Genomic DNA, 19,861 nt, shown 5'->3' on the forward strand with positions numbered 1-19,861 from the left:
CTCCACCGCTGAGCCACGCCCCTGCCCCTGCTTTGCTAACGTGGACCTTTATAGCACAGTAGGCAGGAGGTGCTGTTTATACATGCCCCCATTCTACAGAGGAGACAAGTAGGCAAAGAAATGAGTTGCTGAGGTCCCACAGCTGGTAATGGCACACAACGGGGCTCCGAGCGAAGTGTAATGGGGCCCCGGCAAGCTAGAACAGGCCCCTTTGTGAGCAGCCACTCAGCCCCTGCCTCATCTTGCTAGAATTTCCAGCTTTTAAAAGAGAAACAGCAAATCTATAACTGCATGTAAAATTGCATTTAAGAAAGTTGACTTCAGGTTGGGAAAGCCCTAAACTTCCTCCTCAGTAAGGGAAAAATGTCAGCTTTACTCATTGAACAGGTTTTGGTTTTTTTGCTTTTTTTTTTTTTTTTGAGAAGTTGTTTACTTATTTTGAAACAAGGGTCTCGTGCATCTCAGAGTGGCCTTGAACTCGCTATGCAGCAGGGCTGAGCTCGAGCCTCTGATTCTTTTGCTTCCATCTCCCGAGCGCTAGGATTACAGGTGTGATGTCACGCCTGGTTTATGTGGTGTCAGAGATTGAACCAGCAGCTTCATGCATGCTAAGGGAACTCTGCCAACTGAACCGCATCCCCAGCTTCCAGTGTTACCTCTAGCTTTGTAAGTACCATGTGGCCAAACAGGATGCTGAATTTCGAGCTGGGTTTGATGGTGCACATTTAGAATCCAGAGCAAGGAGGTAAAGGCAAGAGGATTATAAGTTTGACGTCAGTCCTGGCTTCAGGGTAAGATCCTGCCAGCAAGTGGGTAAAGGTGCTTGCCACCAAGCCTGAGTTTATTTCCTGGAACCCACATGGTGGAAGGAGAGAGCTGACTCCTGCAAGCTGTCCTCTGACCTTCACACATGAACCATGATGCTTGCATATAGCACACACACTTACACACACACACACACACACACACACACAAACCAGCTAAAAACCCAAATGATCAATTTTGCCTGTTGACACAAGGATGGAGGAGAGGAGGGGAAAAGAAGGGAGGGGAGGGCAGATGTTTGAAAGGAGGGTGAGAGAAAGGCCTGCCAACGACAACTACCCCGTTTGAGAAGCTCTGGGAAGCACATGCGGCGTGTCAGGCTTTGTGCTGGTGCCAAATGATCAGATCGGAAAGGTCACTTGCCTCACCGGGGGCACACAGTTCCATTCCCATCTGTCCTGGGCTTTGAATGTGCTGAGCAGAGGCCAGACCCCAGATCTGTGCCTGCTGCCTGTGATCTTGCCTCTGGAGCTCTTAGCTACCCAACTTTAAGGAGCAGTGCCTGAGGCAGAGGGATATTTAGGTCCCATTGTGGTCGTAATGGGCACGGTTCCTAAGAGTCACAGGCCTCTTCCTAAGGATCCCCAAGCAATGTCATGGGACATGGGTTTGTCAGGCTCTCTTTACAGTGGCCTGTAATTTTGGGAGCAGCCACAAGGGGACAAGGCTGCCCATGTCATACATCACTGGACAGGAACTGAGTAAAACAGAGCTAGTGACCAGCCAAACGCCAACTTTGTCCCTTTTGACCTGCCCAGATCCCCAGAACCCTTCCTCAGTGTGGGAGTTGGAGCCTACAGGACTCCAGGACTCCATTACCCTGAGCAGAGTCGCAGAGAATTGAACTGCATGGGAGCAATGGTCTCAACTGCCACCCCCCCCCCAGTCTCCTCCATTTCCCCCTCACCCACCACAGACCCTCATCACCTCATCGAATTGACTGATTCATTCCTGGTGGCTTCTGCAGCCACTTCCAAGGCTGCACCTTGAACTTGCATTACATTTTAATTAAAGCCTTTACACCAGCCTTGCCCCTGGCTAAATGCAGCCACGGGCACAGGGCACATAGATATTTAATACTCTGCCTCTCCCCGCTGATGGCACAGGGTGCCCAAGGGTGTACCCGAGCCATGCCCTGCTTCCAGCGATCTGCGAGCTTGCTTAAGTGTGCCCACAAGCCCCGAGCGGGAGGCTTCGCAATAACTATTCATTGCCCTGGGTTAAGTGTGCCCAGGGGCACCGGTAAACTCAATGCAGTGATTAGCGATTGCTCCCAGGGAAGAATATCAGAGGTCCTGCTGAATGTCTGCAGGCCCTAAATATAGTCTGCTCGTGGCCACTTAAAGGGCATGGTGGGTTTGGGCTGTGCACTCCATCCCACTTCCTTTTCCTTCTTTGTACAAAATTGCTCCCTCCACGGAAAAGCCTGGCCCCCAGGGCTGCCCTGTTGCTGTGGGACTGGGGTGCAGAAACAGGAGGGAGGCTTTGGGGTCTGGTCTGGGAAATGTTGAATCCATTTCCCATCTCCTTCTTCTCTGCTCCCCGAGTAAGGCAGCCTCCAAGGTGAGGGGATTACAGGCTCACCTAACGGGCTCCTTGTGGGCTGTACGGAGTCTCCTATGTGATGCTGGGTTCTCTGAGGCCAGGGGCAGCAGAGCTGAGGAATTGACAAGGTTAAGGGGATAAGGAACTTCTTCAACTCCATCTGCTTGTCTCTGGGTCTGGAAGAATGGACTGTACATGCCGGGGTAAAGCGAGAGATGACAGGGTTCATTAGTTTTTTTGGACATAGTGCCCTTAACTTTTATGGAACGAGGGGAGGGGATGGAGTTGCTCTCTGTTGGCCTATGATCCTGTCCTGTGCCTCAATATCCCTGCCCACACTTGCAGCAAAGGCAAAGGGGGTGGGGTTGAGGTAACAGGCAGGTAAAAGGAGGGCTGTGAGATGGCTCAGTGGTTAGAGGCACTCTCCCACCCAAGCCTGACAACTTGAGTTCCGTCGTCTCCAGGATCTAGGTGGTGGAAAGAGACAACTGACTCCCCCAAGTTTTTCTTGGACCCCTGCATGCACACTGTGGCAGATGCGTGCCCTCCCCACATTGACATAATAAATACATACATAATATAATAAAGGAAGTGTAGATAAGAGGACAGCTGGGTGCAGGCAGGTCCCTTGCCCACATCCCGAGGCTCAGGTACAGTGAGGGGCCAGCCGTCCAGGTTTGCCCGAGTCCATCCTTATATCCTTATTTATTTTAGCATTTAGCGTTCTTCACTGGGGGAGCCTGAGGTGGTTTAGCATCTGAAGCATGGTGCCTGGGTGCACACACTCCTCTCCCTTTGCTTATTGGAGTCCACAGGTAAAGGAACAGCGAGGAGGAGGCGATGGAGGTGTAATGAGCGGGAGGGAGAGCCTGGGAACCACCCTACAGAGTCCCAGCTACAGGGTCATGTTGCACACACCCACCCTCCGCCTTGCCAGCTGTGTTCCACACTCCAGCTGCCCTGTTGGCCTGGCCCAGGGCAGCAGCTGGGACGACATTTCCCTGGGTCTGTTGACACTTGAGTCCCAGAACATAAATGATTTTCTTGTCTTAATGAGCAAACAATCGGAGCGGCATGGCGCTCTCGTTGGACCCCTGCTGCGCCAATTGCAGAAGCCCTTGCTCGCTCGCCTTTGCCCACAGTTTGCAGATGGTTCTTCCTCTCTGTTCTGCAGGTCTCTAGGCCCCTGCCTCCTCAGATGGATGGTGGACAGGTAGGTGAAGAAAGAGCATTGTTCTGATAGGTTCTTCTAGGCTTGGCGCTCCGGAGGCTCTGAGGCCGGAGGTTGTCACTCTCCTATGGCCCTTTTGTGGAGAGTGTCTGAGGACAGTAGTGACCTTTGTGGGCCTGAGTCTTGGCAGAACTGGGCCCCCCCAAGCCTCCCCCCTCCCATGCCCAGCGCCCTCCATGTAGAAGCTGTCTGGGGGAAAAAACCTGGCAGAACCGTGCTGGGGAGAAAGCCTCTGGGTCCTACTATATACTAAGATTCCCTCTGAAAGGTTCGCAGTGGCAGGAGCTGGCTCCTTTGCAAGGCTCCAGTGGTACCCAAACTCTCCTCTTTATCAGCCCCTTCCCTCTTTCCCTCTCTTTTGAGGCAGAGTTTCACTATGTAAACCTGATTGGCCTGGAAGTTTCTGTGTAGGCCAGGCTGGCCTTGAATTCACGGAGATCAATCTGCCTCTGCTTCCTGAATGCTGGGATCAAAGACATGTACCACAATCCTCAGACCTACCCTTTTTTTTTTTTTTTTTTTTTTTTTTTTTGAGATACAGTCTCAGGTAAGCCCAGGGTGGCCTTGTATTCACTAAGTAGCTGAGGATAACCTTGAATTTTTGGTCCTCTTGCCTCTATTTCGTGAGTGCCAAGGAAGGAATTGAATCTCCTTCTTCTACTATGTGGGTCTTAAGGGCCGAACTCAGGTCATCAGGTTGGCAGCAAGTAGTCTTTACCTGCTAAAGCATCTTGCTGTCCCCTACCTCCTGAGTGGGTGTGTAGCACCATGCCTTTTTTTTTTTTTTTTTCTTTCCCAGGACAGGATTTTTCTATAGTCCTGACTGTTGTGGACTCACTCTGTAGACCAGTCTGGCCTCGAACTCAGAGATCCTCCTGTGTCTGCCTCCAGAGTGCTGGGATTAAAGGCATACACCACCACCACCCAGCTTTTTTTTTTTTTTTTTTTTTTTTTTTTTAAACAGTTGAGAAGAGGAATCAAACCTGAGGTGTGCTAGGCAATCACTTAACCAACTAAGCTATGCCCCAGCTCCCAGTTTTTGTTGTTTTAAGACGAGGTTTTATTAACCCAAGCTGTTATTTAAATTATGGAAATCCTCCTGCTTCAGTGTTAAGAATACAGGCATAAGCCACTATTCCAGGCTAACTTTTTCTCCTGGTCTTAGGGGTTCCCACAGTCACCAGGAAGGCCAAGCCCTCCTCAACCTCACATCCTTTGAGTCTTTGGAATCCACGCACGCCATTTGTCTTAACGTCTTTCCCAGTCCTGGACTGGGGTGTGCTTCCTTCCTACACCTCTTGCATTACTAGGCAGCATCTTTATTTAAAACCCCAAACGAGAGCCCAGGGCAACAGAATGCCAGTTATGCTGGCCTGGGTAGTACATAGGCTGAGTGGCTAGCCCTGCTCTTAGGGGCCCAGGATGCTCATCTGTATCCAAGCACCGCTATGGGAGGTCTGCTCCCCTGAAATATAGGGGTGCCAGCACATGTAAACAGCTGCTGTCTTACTTCTTGGCCAATTGGTCCTTTCTGTGACCCCATCATCCTCTTGCGTCCCCTCCCCTCAAACACCCATGCTCCTGGAGCCCAGATGAGCATGTCTCCTGGGCAGCTGGATTGTGACTTTGTCTTATGTCTTCAGTCCCCGTGGTTGCTGTCCCTTCGAGGGGAGCTGGTGGCTTCTCTGGAGGATGCCAGCTTGATGGGGTTAGATGTGGACATTGGCTCCAGCACAGTCACCATCCAAAGCCCAAGACAAGGACTTCTTCAGAGAGAGAAGGTCAGTGGCGGACGGTGGGCCACGCTGAGCTTGAGGGAGGCCCTGCAGCCTGGCAGGAGCACTTTGTCACCCTGACGTGCCAGTTCACGTGTCCACCTGTGAGACTGGACAGATTTAGGCAGGCAGCTTTGAAAATTGGGCCCCATTAGTGTAAAGTGCTCTGCTCGGCAGATGAGGGGCTTCGGCAATCATGTATTCAGCGCGCCCTGATCATGGTGGCAGGAGCGTAATTACCATCTCTTTAAATAGCCCAAAGTTGCCGTGTAAGAGAAGACGGCTCACATGACATTTGCTCCGAGCTTGCTTCCTGCTAAAAATATCCTGGCTAAATAATATTTCCTGGTTGTGCTGGAGCAACAGGCCCTCTCCTGGGCTCCGACTCCTGGGGCTTTGTTCAGAGATGAGATGAAAGGTGGAGTGAATAGGGTGGACACTTACAGAGGGAGTGTGCCTCTGGAAGGCACAGTGGCCACAGTGGGGACCTTCCTCCTTCCCCAGGTGTGGAACACTTCCCTGGAGCTCCTGCCACTCTGGCTGGTGAGCGGTTCCTATGCCTACTCCCTCAAGGCTGCATGCCCACTGGGTAAGACACAGGAGAGCTCCTGATGCCCACTGTCCGTCACTCCTGTTTTCTCCAAACACCTTGTTCCCCTGCCCCATTCTGCCTCTCCTCTTCTTAGCCCCCACCTTGACTGAGGACTTCTGAAATGCTTGGTGCGGAGAGGAGTTTTCCGGGATGTGGGAGCAGTCTGAGTGGGGTGTGAAGTGTGACTATGGACAGTACTATCTACTGCAGGCTTCAGACCTGGGGGCTGGGAACTTCTGGGGATCCAAGGCAGGCTCTAGGGACTGTGAGGACAGAGATGGGTAAAAGGGTCTGTGGTCTTATTCTGCAAGGTTTAGAGGTGCTACCCCCCAATCCCCCACTTCCCATGCACCTTGTGCATTGTGAAGAGGCCAGGAGTCTGGAAGCATTCTGCTGACCTCTAAAGATCTCACTATGCAAAGTTAGACAGACAGAGGCTTTGTCCTGTGTGGGTAGATGAGAGGTGAGGTTAGAATTTTATCATGGAATACCTTTCAGAACGAGAACCCCGGGGAGCCCAGCAGCCTTGGGGGATGTCCCTGCTGAGTCCATACACATCTCCCACCCTGTTGGTACTATTTGGAATATCTTTATTTGGAGACAAATGCTTTCATTTAGCAGCTGCAGAGCTGGCTCAGAGTGTCCCCATGAGAGGGCTGACACAACAAGATTCTTGCTAAAGTGTAAACAACTGATATGAGTTGTTTCCCCACGGCAGCTTGGAATGGAAGGGGCACCAGGCAGGGTCATAGAAAACAGTCTTGGCAGAGAAAGGCCAGCCAGCCTGTTCCTGGCACCTGCTTTTCCAGAGACCTTCTCGAATGGCAGCATCCTCTGAGAGCTAGACAGGCTGGCCTTTTTCCTCTCTCTGTTTTTTTTTCTTTTGTCGATGAAGGTATGGTCTCAGGACATCAAGTCCCAGTGGGGCTGCTAACAGGTGTGGCCCAGCTAAGGCCCTGCATGCTTGCAGCTCATTTTCGGAGTCATGTTTCCTTCCCGTTCCAGCATCGTCCCAGCCAGGGTCGGAGATCTCAGTTCATATCCCCAAGCAGAGACTGGGTTTGGTCAGGAGAGGAGCCGGGGTGGAAGAGTTTCTGAGTCCCAGATCCCTCCGGGTGCACCAGTCCAACACCTTCAGGGTGGCTGAGGACAGAGACTTCGTGGTCGTCAGCATACCGGCACTGATGCTGCTCCAGGACCAGGTCAGTGTCCTGGTGGCACCGCCTTGCTGCTTCTTCTGAGGCCTCCTGCTTGGGCTGAAATCAGAAAAGCAGAGAGCAACCAGGCAGTAGTGATGCACACCTTTAATCCCAGCACTCAGGAGGCAGAGGCAGGAGGATCTTTGTGAGTTCAAGGCCAGCCTGGTCTACAGAACAAGTTCCAGGACAGCTTCTGAAAGCTACAGAGAAACTGTCTCGAAATACCAAAGGGAAAACAAATACAGAGAGCAGGTCTTTTGGGGGCTAGCTGGGTGTTGGCCTTCCCATTTATGTCATAGAGGCTTAGCTTTGTTTTGGGCCCATCAGGGATAACCATAGGACATGGGATGTATCTTGTCATATGTAACCAATGCCTTGCTGCCCCACAGCCATGCCCAGAGGCCAAAGAATCCCCAGGGACTCAAGCTTTCTACAGGGTGGACCTGAGCCTGGCCTTTGCAGAGATGGTCTCCCTAGAGCACTGGACAGTGGAGAACTTCTTCCAGTGTGTGGGTGAGTGAGGAGCCATGAAAGCATGCCTGCTGGTGACAGGCACACGCCATACAAGGTCTCATTCGTTCCCTGCTCTGGCTTCATTCTCCTCTGGCAGGGTTTTATTCTCTGGACAGGGAGCTCCAGCATCTAAGCAGCTTAGCAGCTCTGTCAGGCATATTGCTGGACCTGGCTGAGGTAAAGAGAGGCCTAGGTCCTGAATGGTGAAAAGGTACCTGGCTGTGGATGGGAGACAGAGGCAGGAGTGCTTCAACTTCCCAACTCAGCCTCGAGTGTGTGTGTGTGTGTGTGTGAATGTGAATTGTGTGTGTGAGTGTGTGTGTGTGAGTGTGTGAATGTGAATTGTGTGTGTGAGTGTGTGAGTGTGTAAATGTGTGGGTATGTGTATGTGAGGGTGTGTGTAAATGTGTGTGAGTGTGTGTGTGTGAGAGAGTGTGTGTGTGAACATGAGTGTTTTGTGCACATGTATGTGGAAGCCAAAGGTTGATAATGTCTACCTTACTCACTCAACTTTTTTTTGAGACTGAGTCTCTGGATGAACCTGTAGCTTCCCTAGTCAGCTACTCTGACCAGCGAGCAAACTTTAAGGATCCTCCTGTCTCTGCCTCTCAAGTGCTCAGGGAGTTGCTCTGATCCTTGGACCGGGAGTCACAGCCACGTGGGTGCTGGGGATCAAACCTGGTCCTCTGGGAGAGCAGCCAGTGTTTTTACCACTGAGCCACCTCTCCAGCCCCATAGCTTTTGTCTTTTTGCTTTCTTTTCAAACAGGGGATCCAGAGATCTGAATCAGATCTTCATTCTTACTCTTGTGTGGCAAACACTTTACTGACTAACCTTTATCTTTATATTTAGGTTTATTTTTCTATTCATTTTTGGTTTTCTGTCCTGGAACTAACTCTGTAGACCAGGCTGGCCTCAAACTCACAATGATCCCCCTGCCTCTGCCTCCCGAGTGCAGGGATTAGAGATGTCACCACCACTGCTCTGCTCATTTTTGATTTTGAGACAGGGTCTTAGCAAGCCTCGGTTGTTCCCTCGGCTTCCCGGGTGTGGGGTCTGTAGGCGACTGCTACTCCTCAATGTTGTCTCAGTTTTTGGTTTGGTTTTTGGGACAATCAGAGACTCATTCAGCCCACGCTGGCCTTAAAACTCACCACATAGTCAAAGATCATGTTGACTTCTGGTCCTTCTGCCTCTAGCCCACAAGAGTTAAGGTTCCAGGCATGTGCCACTCTGGTCAGTTCGTGACGGTGACGTACTAGACATCCAACCGAGGGCTCCGCGGGTGCTAGGTAACCACACCACCCACTGAGCCACCTCCCTAGTTCCCACCTGAGTTTTCTTTTCGATCCAGAACGTAAGGATCCCAGAGCCTGTCACAACACTGCATTAGAAGGTGGTGACTCAGGAGAGCACCTGGTACACGATGCCCCATTTTCATTTCGGTGCATCCTGCCATCTCTGTGTGGGCTCCAGTGCCTCAGGTCAGTGCCTCAGACTCCCTGGCAAAGACTCCGAGTTGCATCCTTCATCCAAGGCGAGCTGCCCTGTAAACCCTCTGTGTGCGAGCTCAGCACGGGATGCTGCAACCCCTGTTGAGGTGGGGGTTTGGCGAAGGCCGGATTACCAGACAACCTGGTATTCACACACGCAAAACCACCAGGAGCAAAACCCATTCAGATCCAGCATGAGGAAATACACATAATTCACAAATGATGTCAGTCACTTTCATCTCAGACTTCCTAACTGTCTTCAATAGAAGACAGACGGGAAGGAGATTGAACTCAGATGTTAATAGTGCAAGAATGCCCCGTTACCAGGATATGATGTCTCGGTGCTGCATAAAAATGTAATTATATTCAGAACTATATTTAAAGATTAAAAGGGGGACTGCCTACCACATCTAGCCCCAAACTCAGAATTAGAAACAAAGACAAAGGCGGGATGGGTCGGGGGTGGGGGGTGTGGGGGGTGGGGCTGGGCGTGAGGACGGGTCAAGCTCTAAACCGTCTGCTAAAAATGGAAGTATTTCTCAAAAGTTTTTACATGTTTCGGCTGCTTTTGTTTTAACGGTTTCCTGCGGCACTGATACTGATTTTTGAAAGGGAGGGTTGGAACTCTACCCATCCAGGATTCAGCAAGCGCTTGCAATGGGGGAGAGAGCTGGGAGGGAACAGAGGCCACCAGATGGGGTCTGTCCAGCAGCTTGTAAGGGGAGATAAGAGGTGTCTATGGGATCTCGGGGAGGGCAGGTGGGCTCAGGGGGAGGTGCTGAGGATGGGATGGGCTTTGTCCTGGCCTCTGAAGGGTAGGTAGGTTGTTCACAGGGAGATAATGAATAAATACGAAAATAGCAACAGCAATAAAAACATTTTAGGAGGATTTTTTTTTCCCCTCCCTGGGAAGATTTACACGGGGAAAGAATGTTCCCTTTCTGGTTTTATTAATTTCATATCAGGAGCCGGAGTGAATCTCTCCCCTCCCTGGTCCCCAGTGCACCTCCTCTGCACCTCCTTGAAGCTTCTAGAGCTTTCTGTTCTTTTTATAGTCTCTGCCTTCGCTCCTGCCTTCCCCTGCAGTCTGGAAGACTGGCAATCAGGGGCTGTCTCATACATTCTTCTTCTCCAGCTTTTGCTTTTAGTAACCACTTAAAAGTGCCGTAGATCCGATTTTCATCAGGAATTTTTACAAAATGTCTTTCTTTTGTCAGTCTGTGATTCAGGTTAGACCGTGAATGGGTCGCCTATGTGCGACTCTTCTTTTTGACTTTAGTTCATTTTAGTTTTTTGCGGATAGGTGTTTTGCCTACATGTGTGTCCCTGAGCCCTCAGAATCAGAAGAGGGCATCAGATCCTGGAATTAGAGTTACAGGTGGTCGTGACACACCATGTCAGTGCTGGGAACGGAACCCAGGTCCTCTGAAAGAGCAGCAAGTGCTCTTAACCACCAAGCCATCTCTTCAGCCCCAGGTTACAGGTTTTTTTTTTTTTTTTTTCTTCTTAAGTCTCCCTCTTCCCCTGACAAAATGAAAACCAAATCCAAACAAAAGTGTTTAAGACTATCTTAATTGCTTTCAATGGTGGCTTCTGAGAGCTCGTGGGGGGTGTCGATGGCGGTGGGGGGTGTCCATGGCGGTGGGGGGAGGGGGAGGTGTGTTGACAGTTGTCTTCATCTTCTGAAGACGGGGTGAAGCCTAGAAAATGGCTCAGCAGGTAAAGGTGCTTGCTGCAGAGCCTGCCAGCCTGACTTCAATCTCCAGGACCCATGTGGCAAAAGGGATGAAGTGGCTCATGCAAGTTCTCCACATGTACTGTGTGGCACATGTGTTTCCCGTAATTAAACATGTTCATATGTGACTGAGCGGACCTGGGTGGAAATGCTGGGGAGAGGTCAGGTAAGACGTATAAACCAGTGAGGGTAAGGGCATCCAGGACCCAGGGGAAGGCGATACAGCGCCAGAGGACTTCAGCAAAGGAAGGAGTGGCAGCCAGTCTGGCAGCAGGAGCCACCAGAGTCCCCCTCAGGGGACAGGCCTGACTTCTCTGGAGACACAGTTGAGGGGTCTCTGCCTGGTCAGGAGGGAGACTCTGCCCGGTGGCCAAGTCTGGTCATTGTTCTGTGTGAAGCTGATCTCGTGCCTGCCACGGGAGGAAGGGTGGTGAGTTCAAGAACAGCCTAGGCACATATGGAAAGCCTGTCTCAAACATCGCCTCACAACAAAATCCCTACAAAATCTCACCCTTTTAACAAGCGTACAGCCTGTCCAGTGGGTGTGCTGGACCTTCAGATTAGAAATTGCTGCTTAGCATGTGGGGAGGATGCCACTGGCATCTGGTTCTGGAGGGCAAGGATGCTGTTGACCATCTTACAATGCACAAGATGGCCTGCCACCCAGAACACATGGTCTGGTCTAGGACATCAACAGTACTTGGGCTGGTTAACCTGAGAACGGCCAGGCAGGCATTATTACCCAGTTCTGATCGATTCCTGGGGCTGAGCCAATCAGTGCATTGTAGGAGATGGCTCTAAAATGAAACCAGGTGGTAGCGTGCAGGCTGGGCAGTGAGCAGGAGTCAGGTGATTTTCCCAGAAACCTGGATTTATGTATTCTAAGTTTGTTAGGTTTTGAAACGGAGTCCCAAGCACAGACTGACCTGGAACTTGCTATCTAGTCAAGGATGACCTTGAACTTGTGCTCCTTTAGCCCACACCTTCTCAATTGCTGGGATTACAGGTGTGTGCTGATGTACTTGGTTTACATCGTCATGCCAGAGGTTGAACTCAGGGCCTTGTGCATGCTAAGGCAAGCAAGCATTCTATCAACTTAGCTGCACTTCTAGCATATCTAATTGAATTTTAAAGGTCCGTGAGGTGTGGTCATGAGGACAACTCCTAGCTCAGTGCTGGCCACTGGGAAGGGGATGAATGCCCACGGCCTTTATCACAAATGTCAGGAAGATTTCGCTTCCTTAGGGGGAAGGCTGACTTCTGCTTTCCATCTTGGAAGGTCCGAGAGAAGAGTTGCTGGACTCAACAGCCACACTGAGGACTACCCCACCCACCCTGTCCCCTGGATGGGAGACTGCTTCAGCAGAAGTACCGTCTGCTGCCTCTCACCAGTTCCAGATCCCACAAACGGCTGCCCTGGATGAGCCCCTTCAGCGTGTTGTGCATCAGCCTGCTAAAGAAACCATCAAGGCAAATCCACAGCTGTGTTCACGGCATGCTGTTCCCTACCCAAGAGTCTGGTCCCCGTGAAGCAATGATGACCTCAACTGCGTCTAAGCCCTTTCTCTCACGATCATTCATTCTCAGGGAAAGCAGGGGCCTAATGAGCTCCCACCTAAGGGCAGAGCCTTTTCATCTGTCCGACCTGGCTCTCAGCCTTCCTGTGTCCAGAGAGATGTGATTGAAGGAGGTAGAAATAGAGATAGCAGCTGTATTCTTCACAAGGGGGCCAAAAACAGACATGCTCCAATAGTCTGGAGTGGGGGTCCCGGAGGCAGGCCTAGAAGCCCAGCCTGAGACCACTGCCCCATAACCTTCTCTGGGCTGAGGTTCACAGTGTGGCTGGGGCCATATGCTTTTATTTCTGATGCTTTTTCTCTCTCTGCAGCTGGAACCAGCAGTGCCATTCATGCAAATAACCAGACCGGAAGGAGGAAGCTGGGTGTCAACTGCTTCCCCTTTCCCCAGTGCAATTCAAGAGCATCATGGTCCTCAGACTCCTCCAAACAAAGTAGATTTAATTCCACACCCATGGGCTCCAGCTACACTCTCCTCAGAGTCCATGGAAGCTTCCCAGACTGGCCCCAGACCCTCACAACCGGTCTTCCTGTCTCCCACTTCCATGACCACACATTTGTCTTCAGAAGTCTCCTCTCCTCCACGGCCTTCTTGGAGATCTGATGGGCCTCAAATGCTCCTAGGTTTTGAACAATCTGTTCCCCTAACTGAAGTTCCAAGAGGACCTTCCCAGGATCCTGCCCAGCCATCAGGAAGTCCCTTCCCGCTGGAAGAATTGGCAAGAGAGACTGTGAAATCGACAGAGTTCAAGGGGCCCATCCCAGGGGAGCCTGCCCACAACAGTGAGGAGTTCCGACCATTGACAAGGCCTTTCCCAAGCAGCCTGACTGAAGAGGGGTTGATTTTCCACCACGCTCCCAGAAGGCCTCAGGAGATGCTACCGATAATCAAGGCTGAGGAGCCGTTGCAGAATGACCAGGATCCCTCTGGAGAGGAGGCCAGAGGGTATCTGGACCTGTCAACCTCAGAACCAAGTCACAGCATAGAAGGCCTGGGACTCACTGTCTTGTTGGGAACTGATGTCACCTTTACCACCCCAAGAGGGAGGCAGCCATATATTAGTACCCATCTGGGGACCTCAAGTCCCGAGCTCCCTGGGAGACACAGTGTGGGCCCAGCAGTTCCCCAGGCAACACTTCCCAGGAACCTTCTGACGTCCACCTCTGAGAAGCCTGCAACTACTTCTGAAGGAGGTGTGGACAGGACCTTACTGTTGGAGCCAGTGCCTGTGTGGCCTGAGGGTTGGCATGAGCTGCGGGCTGCACACACAGCCAGTCCCCTACCTTCACACACCCAAAGCCTTCTGGCCCCTACAGAAGCCATATTGCTCCACTCCAGTGAGCCTGGAATCCTGATCCCCGATGGCACCGGAGAGCCAAGAGCTCCCTGAGCTTTAGCACATGGAGAGGGGTGGGTCAACAGACTTCGGGGGTGAGTCATAGGAGTGTCCAGGGAAGGGAGGCACACGGGAAAGGGAGGACATGGTTTGGTATGCTCACACTTCCCTTCAGGAAGAGGGCTGAGACGGCATGAGAGCCCTTGGCCTCTCTGAGCTGGCCCAGCTGTGTTTTACATCTCACTATTAAATCTGGGCAGTACGCAGTCCTTAGAGCTGGGCCCACCCATGTCCAGGGCTCTGATCCCTGTCTAGCTTTGGAACTAGTCTTTCTGTGTGTCAGTTTCCTCATCGGTTGAATGGAAGTAACATTAGTTCCTCCCCGGTGGGGTCATTGAAGGGGGTGAACAAGGACTCGGGTACCGAGCCCTGCACAAGCATGCAGGATCTCCAGGGAGGGAGGATGGAGCACTGACTTGCTTTCTGTTCATCACATCTTGTGGTTTCTATGGCAGCAGCTGGTACCCCTCTGGCTCGGACAGACCCATTGACCTGCAGTGATGACCCAGAGCTCCCAAGCTCAGTGGCTGAGAACCCCAGCTGTGGCCTGGGCCAGAACCACATTCATTGCATCCCTGAGAGGGCAGTGCCTCACCCGCTCCAGGCCGACCTGTGGCTGGAAGTAGGATTTGAAATGCAGCCAAGAAGAGGAGGCCGGCAGCAATGCCCGCCCAGAGCGCAAACTAAATAAATAAATAAATAATCAGGGTTGTCTTGGCTGATAAACGGTCCCTACCTCGTAGATGACTTCTCCCCCTGCGTGCCCCCTCCTTCCTCTTTCTCCGGGCAGATCCATCCCAGGCAAGAGCTTAATAGCCCCATTTAAGGCTTTTCCTTTTCACCACGGAATTGAGCTGCTCCTGCCATTACAAGGTTTTCAGCTTCTCTCTGAAATCAAATTACTGACTCCATTTAATTTTTTAAAAGCCCGGATGATTTCCCTTCTTGAATCCGAACCGTGACTCCAAGGCCAGCCCCCTCCCCTGCCCCCAACCAGGCACGTCCCCTGTGGGTAACTGCTGCCCAGGGATGGTGGCCCCCATGCCAAGGCAAGCCTGACACCCAGAGGGAGAAGCCAACAGAAGGCAGCCTGGGGCCCACGTCCTGGACACGTCGATGGGTGACCTTGGCTTCCTCTAGGTCTGTGTGGACTCACAGGAGCCAGAGATCTCACAATGGCAGACCTTCAGGTGCTAGAGAGATCAGTGGTCAGAGCCCAGCCTGATGCCCTGGGCTCACAGTCATCTTGCATCCTGCATCCTGCAGACAGTGCCGCCCCCACCCCCCCCATGTGTGTTCAAATCTCCATCCCTTGACAGATATCTAAGCAGCCAGTCCTCTACCAGGTACCATTCCAGTTCCAGCTTCGAGGAGGCCCTCTAGACAGAGGAAATCCCCCCCCCCCCGCCGCCCCGTGTTTGTGTGTGTGTGTGTGTGTGTGTGTGTGTGTGTGTGTGTGTGTGTGGTGTTTATTCTAGGATTGGAGATGTAATAACCACACGGGGCAATTTCAGATGTTTCCCAGTGCTCAGAAGAGGACCAGGCAAACCTCTGGGGTGGGGGTGGCTTTGAGTGAGAACACAAGAACACACTAAGGAGGAGGTCAGAGAGGCACGGGCCTGTGATCCCAGCACTCAGGATGCTGAGGCCAGCAGGGGCTATAACATGAGAGCCTGTCTCAAAAACAACAAGCACAAACAACCCCTCCCATTGCAAAAAGAAAACTAGTTGGGTGAGGTCATCTGGGCTAGGTGACAGAAATGACAAGGGCACTGAGGTGGTCTGGAGGGACAGAAAGGTCATTGGAGAAGGTATTTAAGCAGGATGGTGTGGAAGATGGGGAGCCGTAGGGCTAGAATGCCTAGAAGGAGATGGTTTCACTCTGACCTCAATGGGCATCTAAGGCTAAACCTTTAGGAGACAGGTGGCCTTAGGTGGGTACCCTAGAAAGGTGGCCATTGCTAAGTGGTTGGGACGAGAGCAGCAGAAGGGCACGGGGAACAGGGGCTGGTTCAGGAAGTGACTCCCGAGGCCCCTCCTGGGTCACAGTGCCACTCCTGTATTCTAATGATGCATGAGATGTGGCGGCTTGGATATTCACTCTTGCTACAGTGTTGCTTGGGGGACAGGGGGGGTGGGGTGGGGGGTAGGGAGTGGGGTGTGGGGTGGGAGGGTGGGGAGTGGGGGGTGGTGTCGGGGGCTTGGATGTTCACTCTTGCTACAGTGTTGCTGGGGGAGGGGGGTAGGGTGGGGTGAGGGGGTGGGATGGGGTGGGGGGGTGGTGTCATTTCGCACCTTTCTATATTCCTGCCTCCACTCACTCTTCCTCCTCCCCACTTCGGGGTTTGGGATATCACAGACCAAGTCATGAGCACACCCCGAAGTTCTGTGACTCAACACTCTTTCCCAAGTCCTCCATGTGTTATTCCACCTGCATCCTTAGACAGCAGACGAAGGCAATGGAGTTAATGAGGTCATTGGCTCAGGGCAAGGATGCAGCTCAGTAGGTATAGTCCTCGCCTAGCACAGGCTCTGGGTTCGATCCCCGGCAGTGCACTCCAGAGGGGGATATCCAAGGCCATTCTAAGCTGCATGGCATATTCCAGACCAGCTTGTGATATCTGAGACTATGTCTAAATAATAAAATCAAAGAAAATCACTATAAATGGTGCGGCGATTCACAAGGCGGGAAGAGTCTAGGTATGGGCCGGGCTGGCTCTGGGAGCTGTTTGTAGCCGGAACAAACCCCAGGCAGGGTTTCTTCCCACTTTCCTCACTCTCCTCGCCGCCTCACAAGTGGGGCAGGTTTCTTTAATTAGAAGGTGCTCGGGCTCTGCGAAGGTCTCCTGTTCTCTTTTAAGATGTGACGACACCGGCTCTGTGACTGCCCCCATTCCGCTCTTGATGTACCACAGCCAGAATGGTACCCATGACCAATGCTGGGGCTATGGGAGGCATATTAGTGAACATTGCCCCGGCCTTGGGGACATCTAATTTCTTACTGAGACCTCCCAGGTCTTGCAGGCATCTGTTTATGCCTGACACATCTATGTGCCGTGACATCTTGGTAGGGGTGGTTGTTGCTGGGGTTGGGAGGTGGGAGTCTTAGCCAGCCCAGGCTGTTCAATGTGATTAGACAGCCTGGGGGCCTTGGGTCCTCGTTTCCCCAGTGACTGTATAGAGTCCACAGCCGGTGTACACTCATTGTATTTCTCTCCTGTCTGTCCTGCGGAGTAGTCAACACAGGGCCAGGACACACCTGGGTTTGCCTCTGTGAGCATCAAGCCTGTGGTCCTGAACTCTCAGATTTTCAATGCTTTCTGTGATAGCTTCCTGTCACAGCATACCCTTTCAGGGTAGGCTGCAAGTCTCTGTTGGGTATTTCAATCTTACTTAAGCTGGAGCTGTAGTTATCAACTCAGTAATTCTCCAAATTACCGAGTAACCAGAGAGACTCTGTGTGTGTGGTGAGGAGAGCTTTCTTCTGGCTGTCAGGGGACCAGACTGGTCACGCCCAGGACTAGTGTGACCTTGAGCCAGTCAGTTAAATTGCTGATCCTGGATTCAGTATGGAGTGTTGACATAGGGTGGCTGGAACCTCTGACCTAGGAGAAGGCGTGCCATCTGTTGGTAGTAATGAAGGCTCTGTGCAGGGTCTCTGGCCTTGCCAGCCCAGGCCTTACCATATCCCCATGCCTCTGCTTCTTTTAGGTCTGGGTTTGGTGTGTGTGTGTGTGTGTGTGTGTGTGTGTGTGTGTGCTGCTACAGACATCAGGACAAGCCAGGCAGGATGACAACAGGGACAGAAGGCTGTTCTCGCGTACCCACCCAGAGGTCACATCTCCTTTTCTTCATAGCCACGCCCCTTTACCCCCCCCCCCCCCACTTATTCTTTGACAAATATCCGGACAGTCTCAAAACTCACTGTGTAATTCAGAGTGACCTTGAACCCCTGATCCTTCTGCCTCTATTCCTGAGTTCTGGGATTACAGCATTGTCTTAGGTCATGTAAGGCTGGACATAGAACCCAAGGCTTCCTGAATGCTAAGCAAGAACTCTACCACTAAACTACATCTCAGCCCTGTCTCATCTCTTCAGCTCTCCTCTCCTGAGACCTCAGAACTGGTTATCACAGTGAGATAGCCAGCCAGCAACATCAATCTTCCCTGGAATATACCAGAAACATAAATTACTATTTTTTTAGAGACAGGGTGTCATGTAGGTCAGGCTGCTCTTGAACCCACTTCGTAGTTGAGGCTGCCCTTAAACTCTTGATTCTCCTGTTTCCATCTCCCTGTTGATGAGATAGATTCCAGTCATGCCGCACCATGCTCAGCTTAGAAACCCAAATCCTTAAACAGGGATTGTAGCTCAGTTACCACTGTCTAGCATGGCCACTGCAGAAGGGAACAAATTGGACCACACCCCAGATGACAGACAGAGAAATTCATTCAGTGCCATCCAGCAGTTTGTATTCTAGTGAGTCTAGAGAATTCAGCTGCCCCATTGCACACTTGAAAGCAACTACGTGTGTTCGAGAGACAGAGACTCGGGGACAGACACACAGAGAGAATTCCCCTGCCTCCAGAATAAAGGTGACGTTCTATTTCCAAAGACTTGCCCACCTCCATCTGCCCATTGCATGCAGAACTACCCCTTTGAGGAATGAAGAAATGCTTATGCCCATTTTATGGGTTAGGAAACTGAGGTTCATGGCCTTGCCCAAGGTCACCTAGTTGGAAGACAGCAATTCAAGGCTTTGACCGTGGTCTTCTTATTCGAAGGCGAGGAATTCTTCCAACACACGTTGGCTTCTCAGGATTCCTGAGACCAAAGAAACAAGCACAGGTCCATCCGCCAGGAAGGAGACCCACTTCCAGCTTTCTGCCCAATTTCCAGTTGCAATCACAAGAGAGAGCATCCAGGAAACATAAATTTTGCCTGGCAGTTGAGTAAGAGCGCTGAAAGGAGTTGCACGTCAGGGAGATGGGACTTTATTTCTCAATGAAATAGCCTTTTTATGGCTGGAATAAAAGTGCCAGGGGGAGCCTAATGCCAGGAAGTAGCAAGCACATTTGATAAACTTCTTAAGCAGGGGCGGGGTGAGGCGGGGCGGCATGGGAGGCCGTGGTCTGGCACAAGTCCTCACAACTCCAGTGAATGTTTCCCTGCAGACTCAAGCCACGGGAGAGATCTTGGGAGGTCCTCGGGCCGGGCTGGACCTGTGGGAGAAAGACCGACCAGGGGCAAGAGCCTGCAACCGGGTCTCCAGGTCTTAAGAGCAGAGCTGCAATGTGGAGAGCAGTCAGCAGGGGGCAGCATAACACACGCTTCCAGCTTGCCCCGTGGCTGCTGCAGGGGGTGGGGTGGGGGTGAGGGGTCTTGGGCGTGGGGAGAGCCTCTGGGGTGCAATCCTCAGAAGAGGTCAGAAGTAACTCTCCCCTAGGAAGTCTTCCTCCTCATTTCAGCCTTTCTCTCTTCAACTTCATATCAAAGAACAGTTTCCTGTAAGCAGGAGCCATGCACTCTCTTTTAAGAGATAGCCGTAAGGCTAGAGGCTTTCCATCTCTTGTCCATCCTCTGGCTGACTTCTTGAGGTTCTCCAGGTTTTGCTTCTGACATGATTCACCCTTGACTTCCTTCCAGTGGGGCCCCTCAGATGGTCTTAGTGTAAATATGTGCAAATGGGCAGATTTTGCCGGTGGATGGGTACCACCTTCATAGTCACTGGAAGTATGAGAGAATCTTGAAGGACAAAGAGAAAGCAAAGAAAACTCCTCATTTGAGAGTGTGTGTGATTGGCAGGTTTACGGCCTCAGGAAGGTGCGTGGTATTCCTCACAATCAAGTCATTTTTAAAAATAATCTCCCTGCTTAGGTTGTACATGCTGCTAATTGCATTTTAATAAGTCTCTTAAAATCTTGCCATATTTTTTAATATCCTAATATTAGGTAAGTGATTGCGGGGGACACTGGAGGG

General features: G+C 51.6%; 1 protein-coding gene across 1 annotated transcript in view; it reads left to right on the forward strand.

Annotated features, from left to right (window-relative positions):
- Positions 1-13,876, forward strand: part of CUNH1orf127 (chromosome unknown C1orf127 homolog) — a 28,502-nt gene extending 14,626 nt beyond the window's left edge. The window contains exons 6-12 of the mRNA XM_051173879.1: positions 3,545-3,583; positions 5,245-5,382; positions 5,881-5,965; positions 6,974-7,170; positions 7,557-7,680; positions 12,188-12,378; positions 12,797-13,876. Coding sequence (XP_051029836.1) covers positions 3,545-3,583; positions 5,245-5,382; positions 5,881-5,965; positions 6,974-7,170; positions 7,557-7,680; positions 12,188-12,378; positions 12,797-13,876 — 1,854 coding nt within the window. The remainder of the gene's footprint in view (positions 1-3,544; positions 3,584-5,244; positions 5,383-5,880; positions 5,966-6,973; positions 7,171-7,556; positions 7,681-12,187; positions 12,379-12,796) is intronic.
- Positions 13,877-19,861: the final 5,985 nt, after the last annotated feature.

This window comes from Phodopus roborovskii, unplaced genomic scaffold, assembly GCF_943737965.1.
Source record: "Phodopus roborovskii unplaced genomic scaffold, PHOROB, whole genome shotgun sequence".
In the NCBI taxonomy this organism is placed as follows: Eukaryota; Metazoa; Chordata; class Mammalia; order Rodentia; family Cricetidae; genus Phodopus; species Phodopus roborovskii.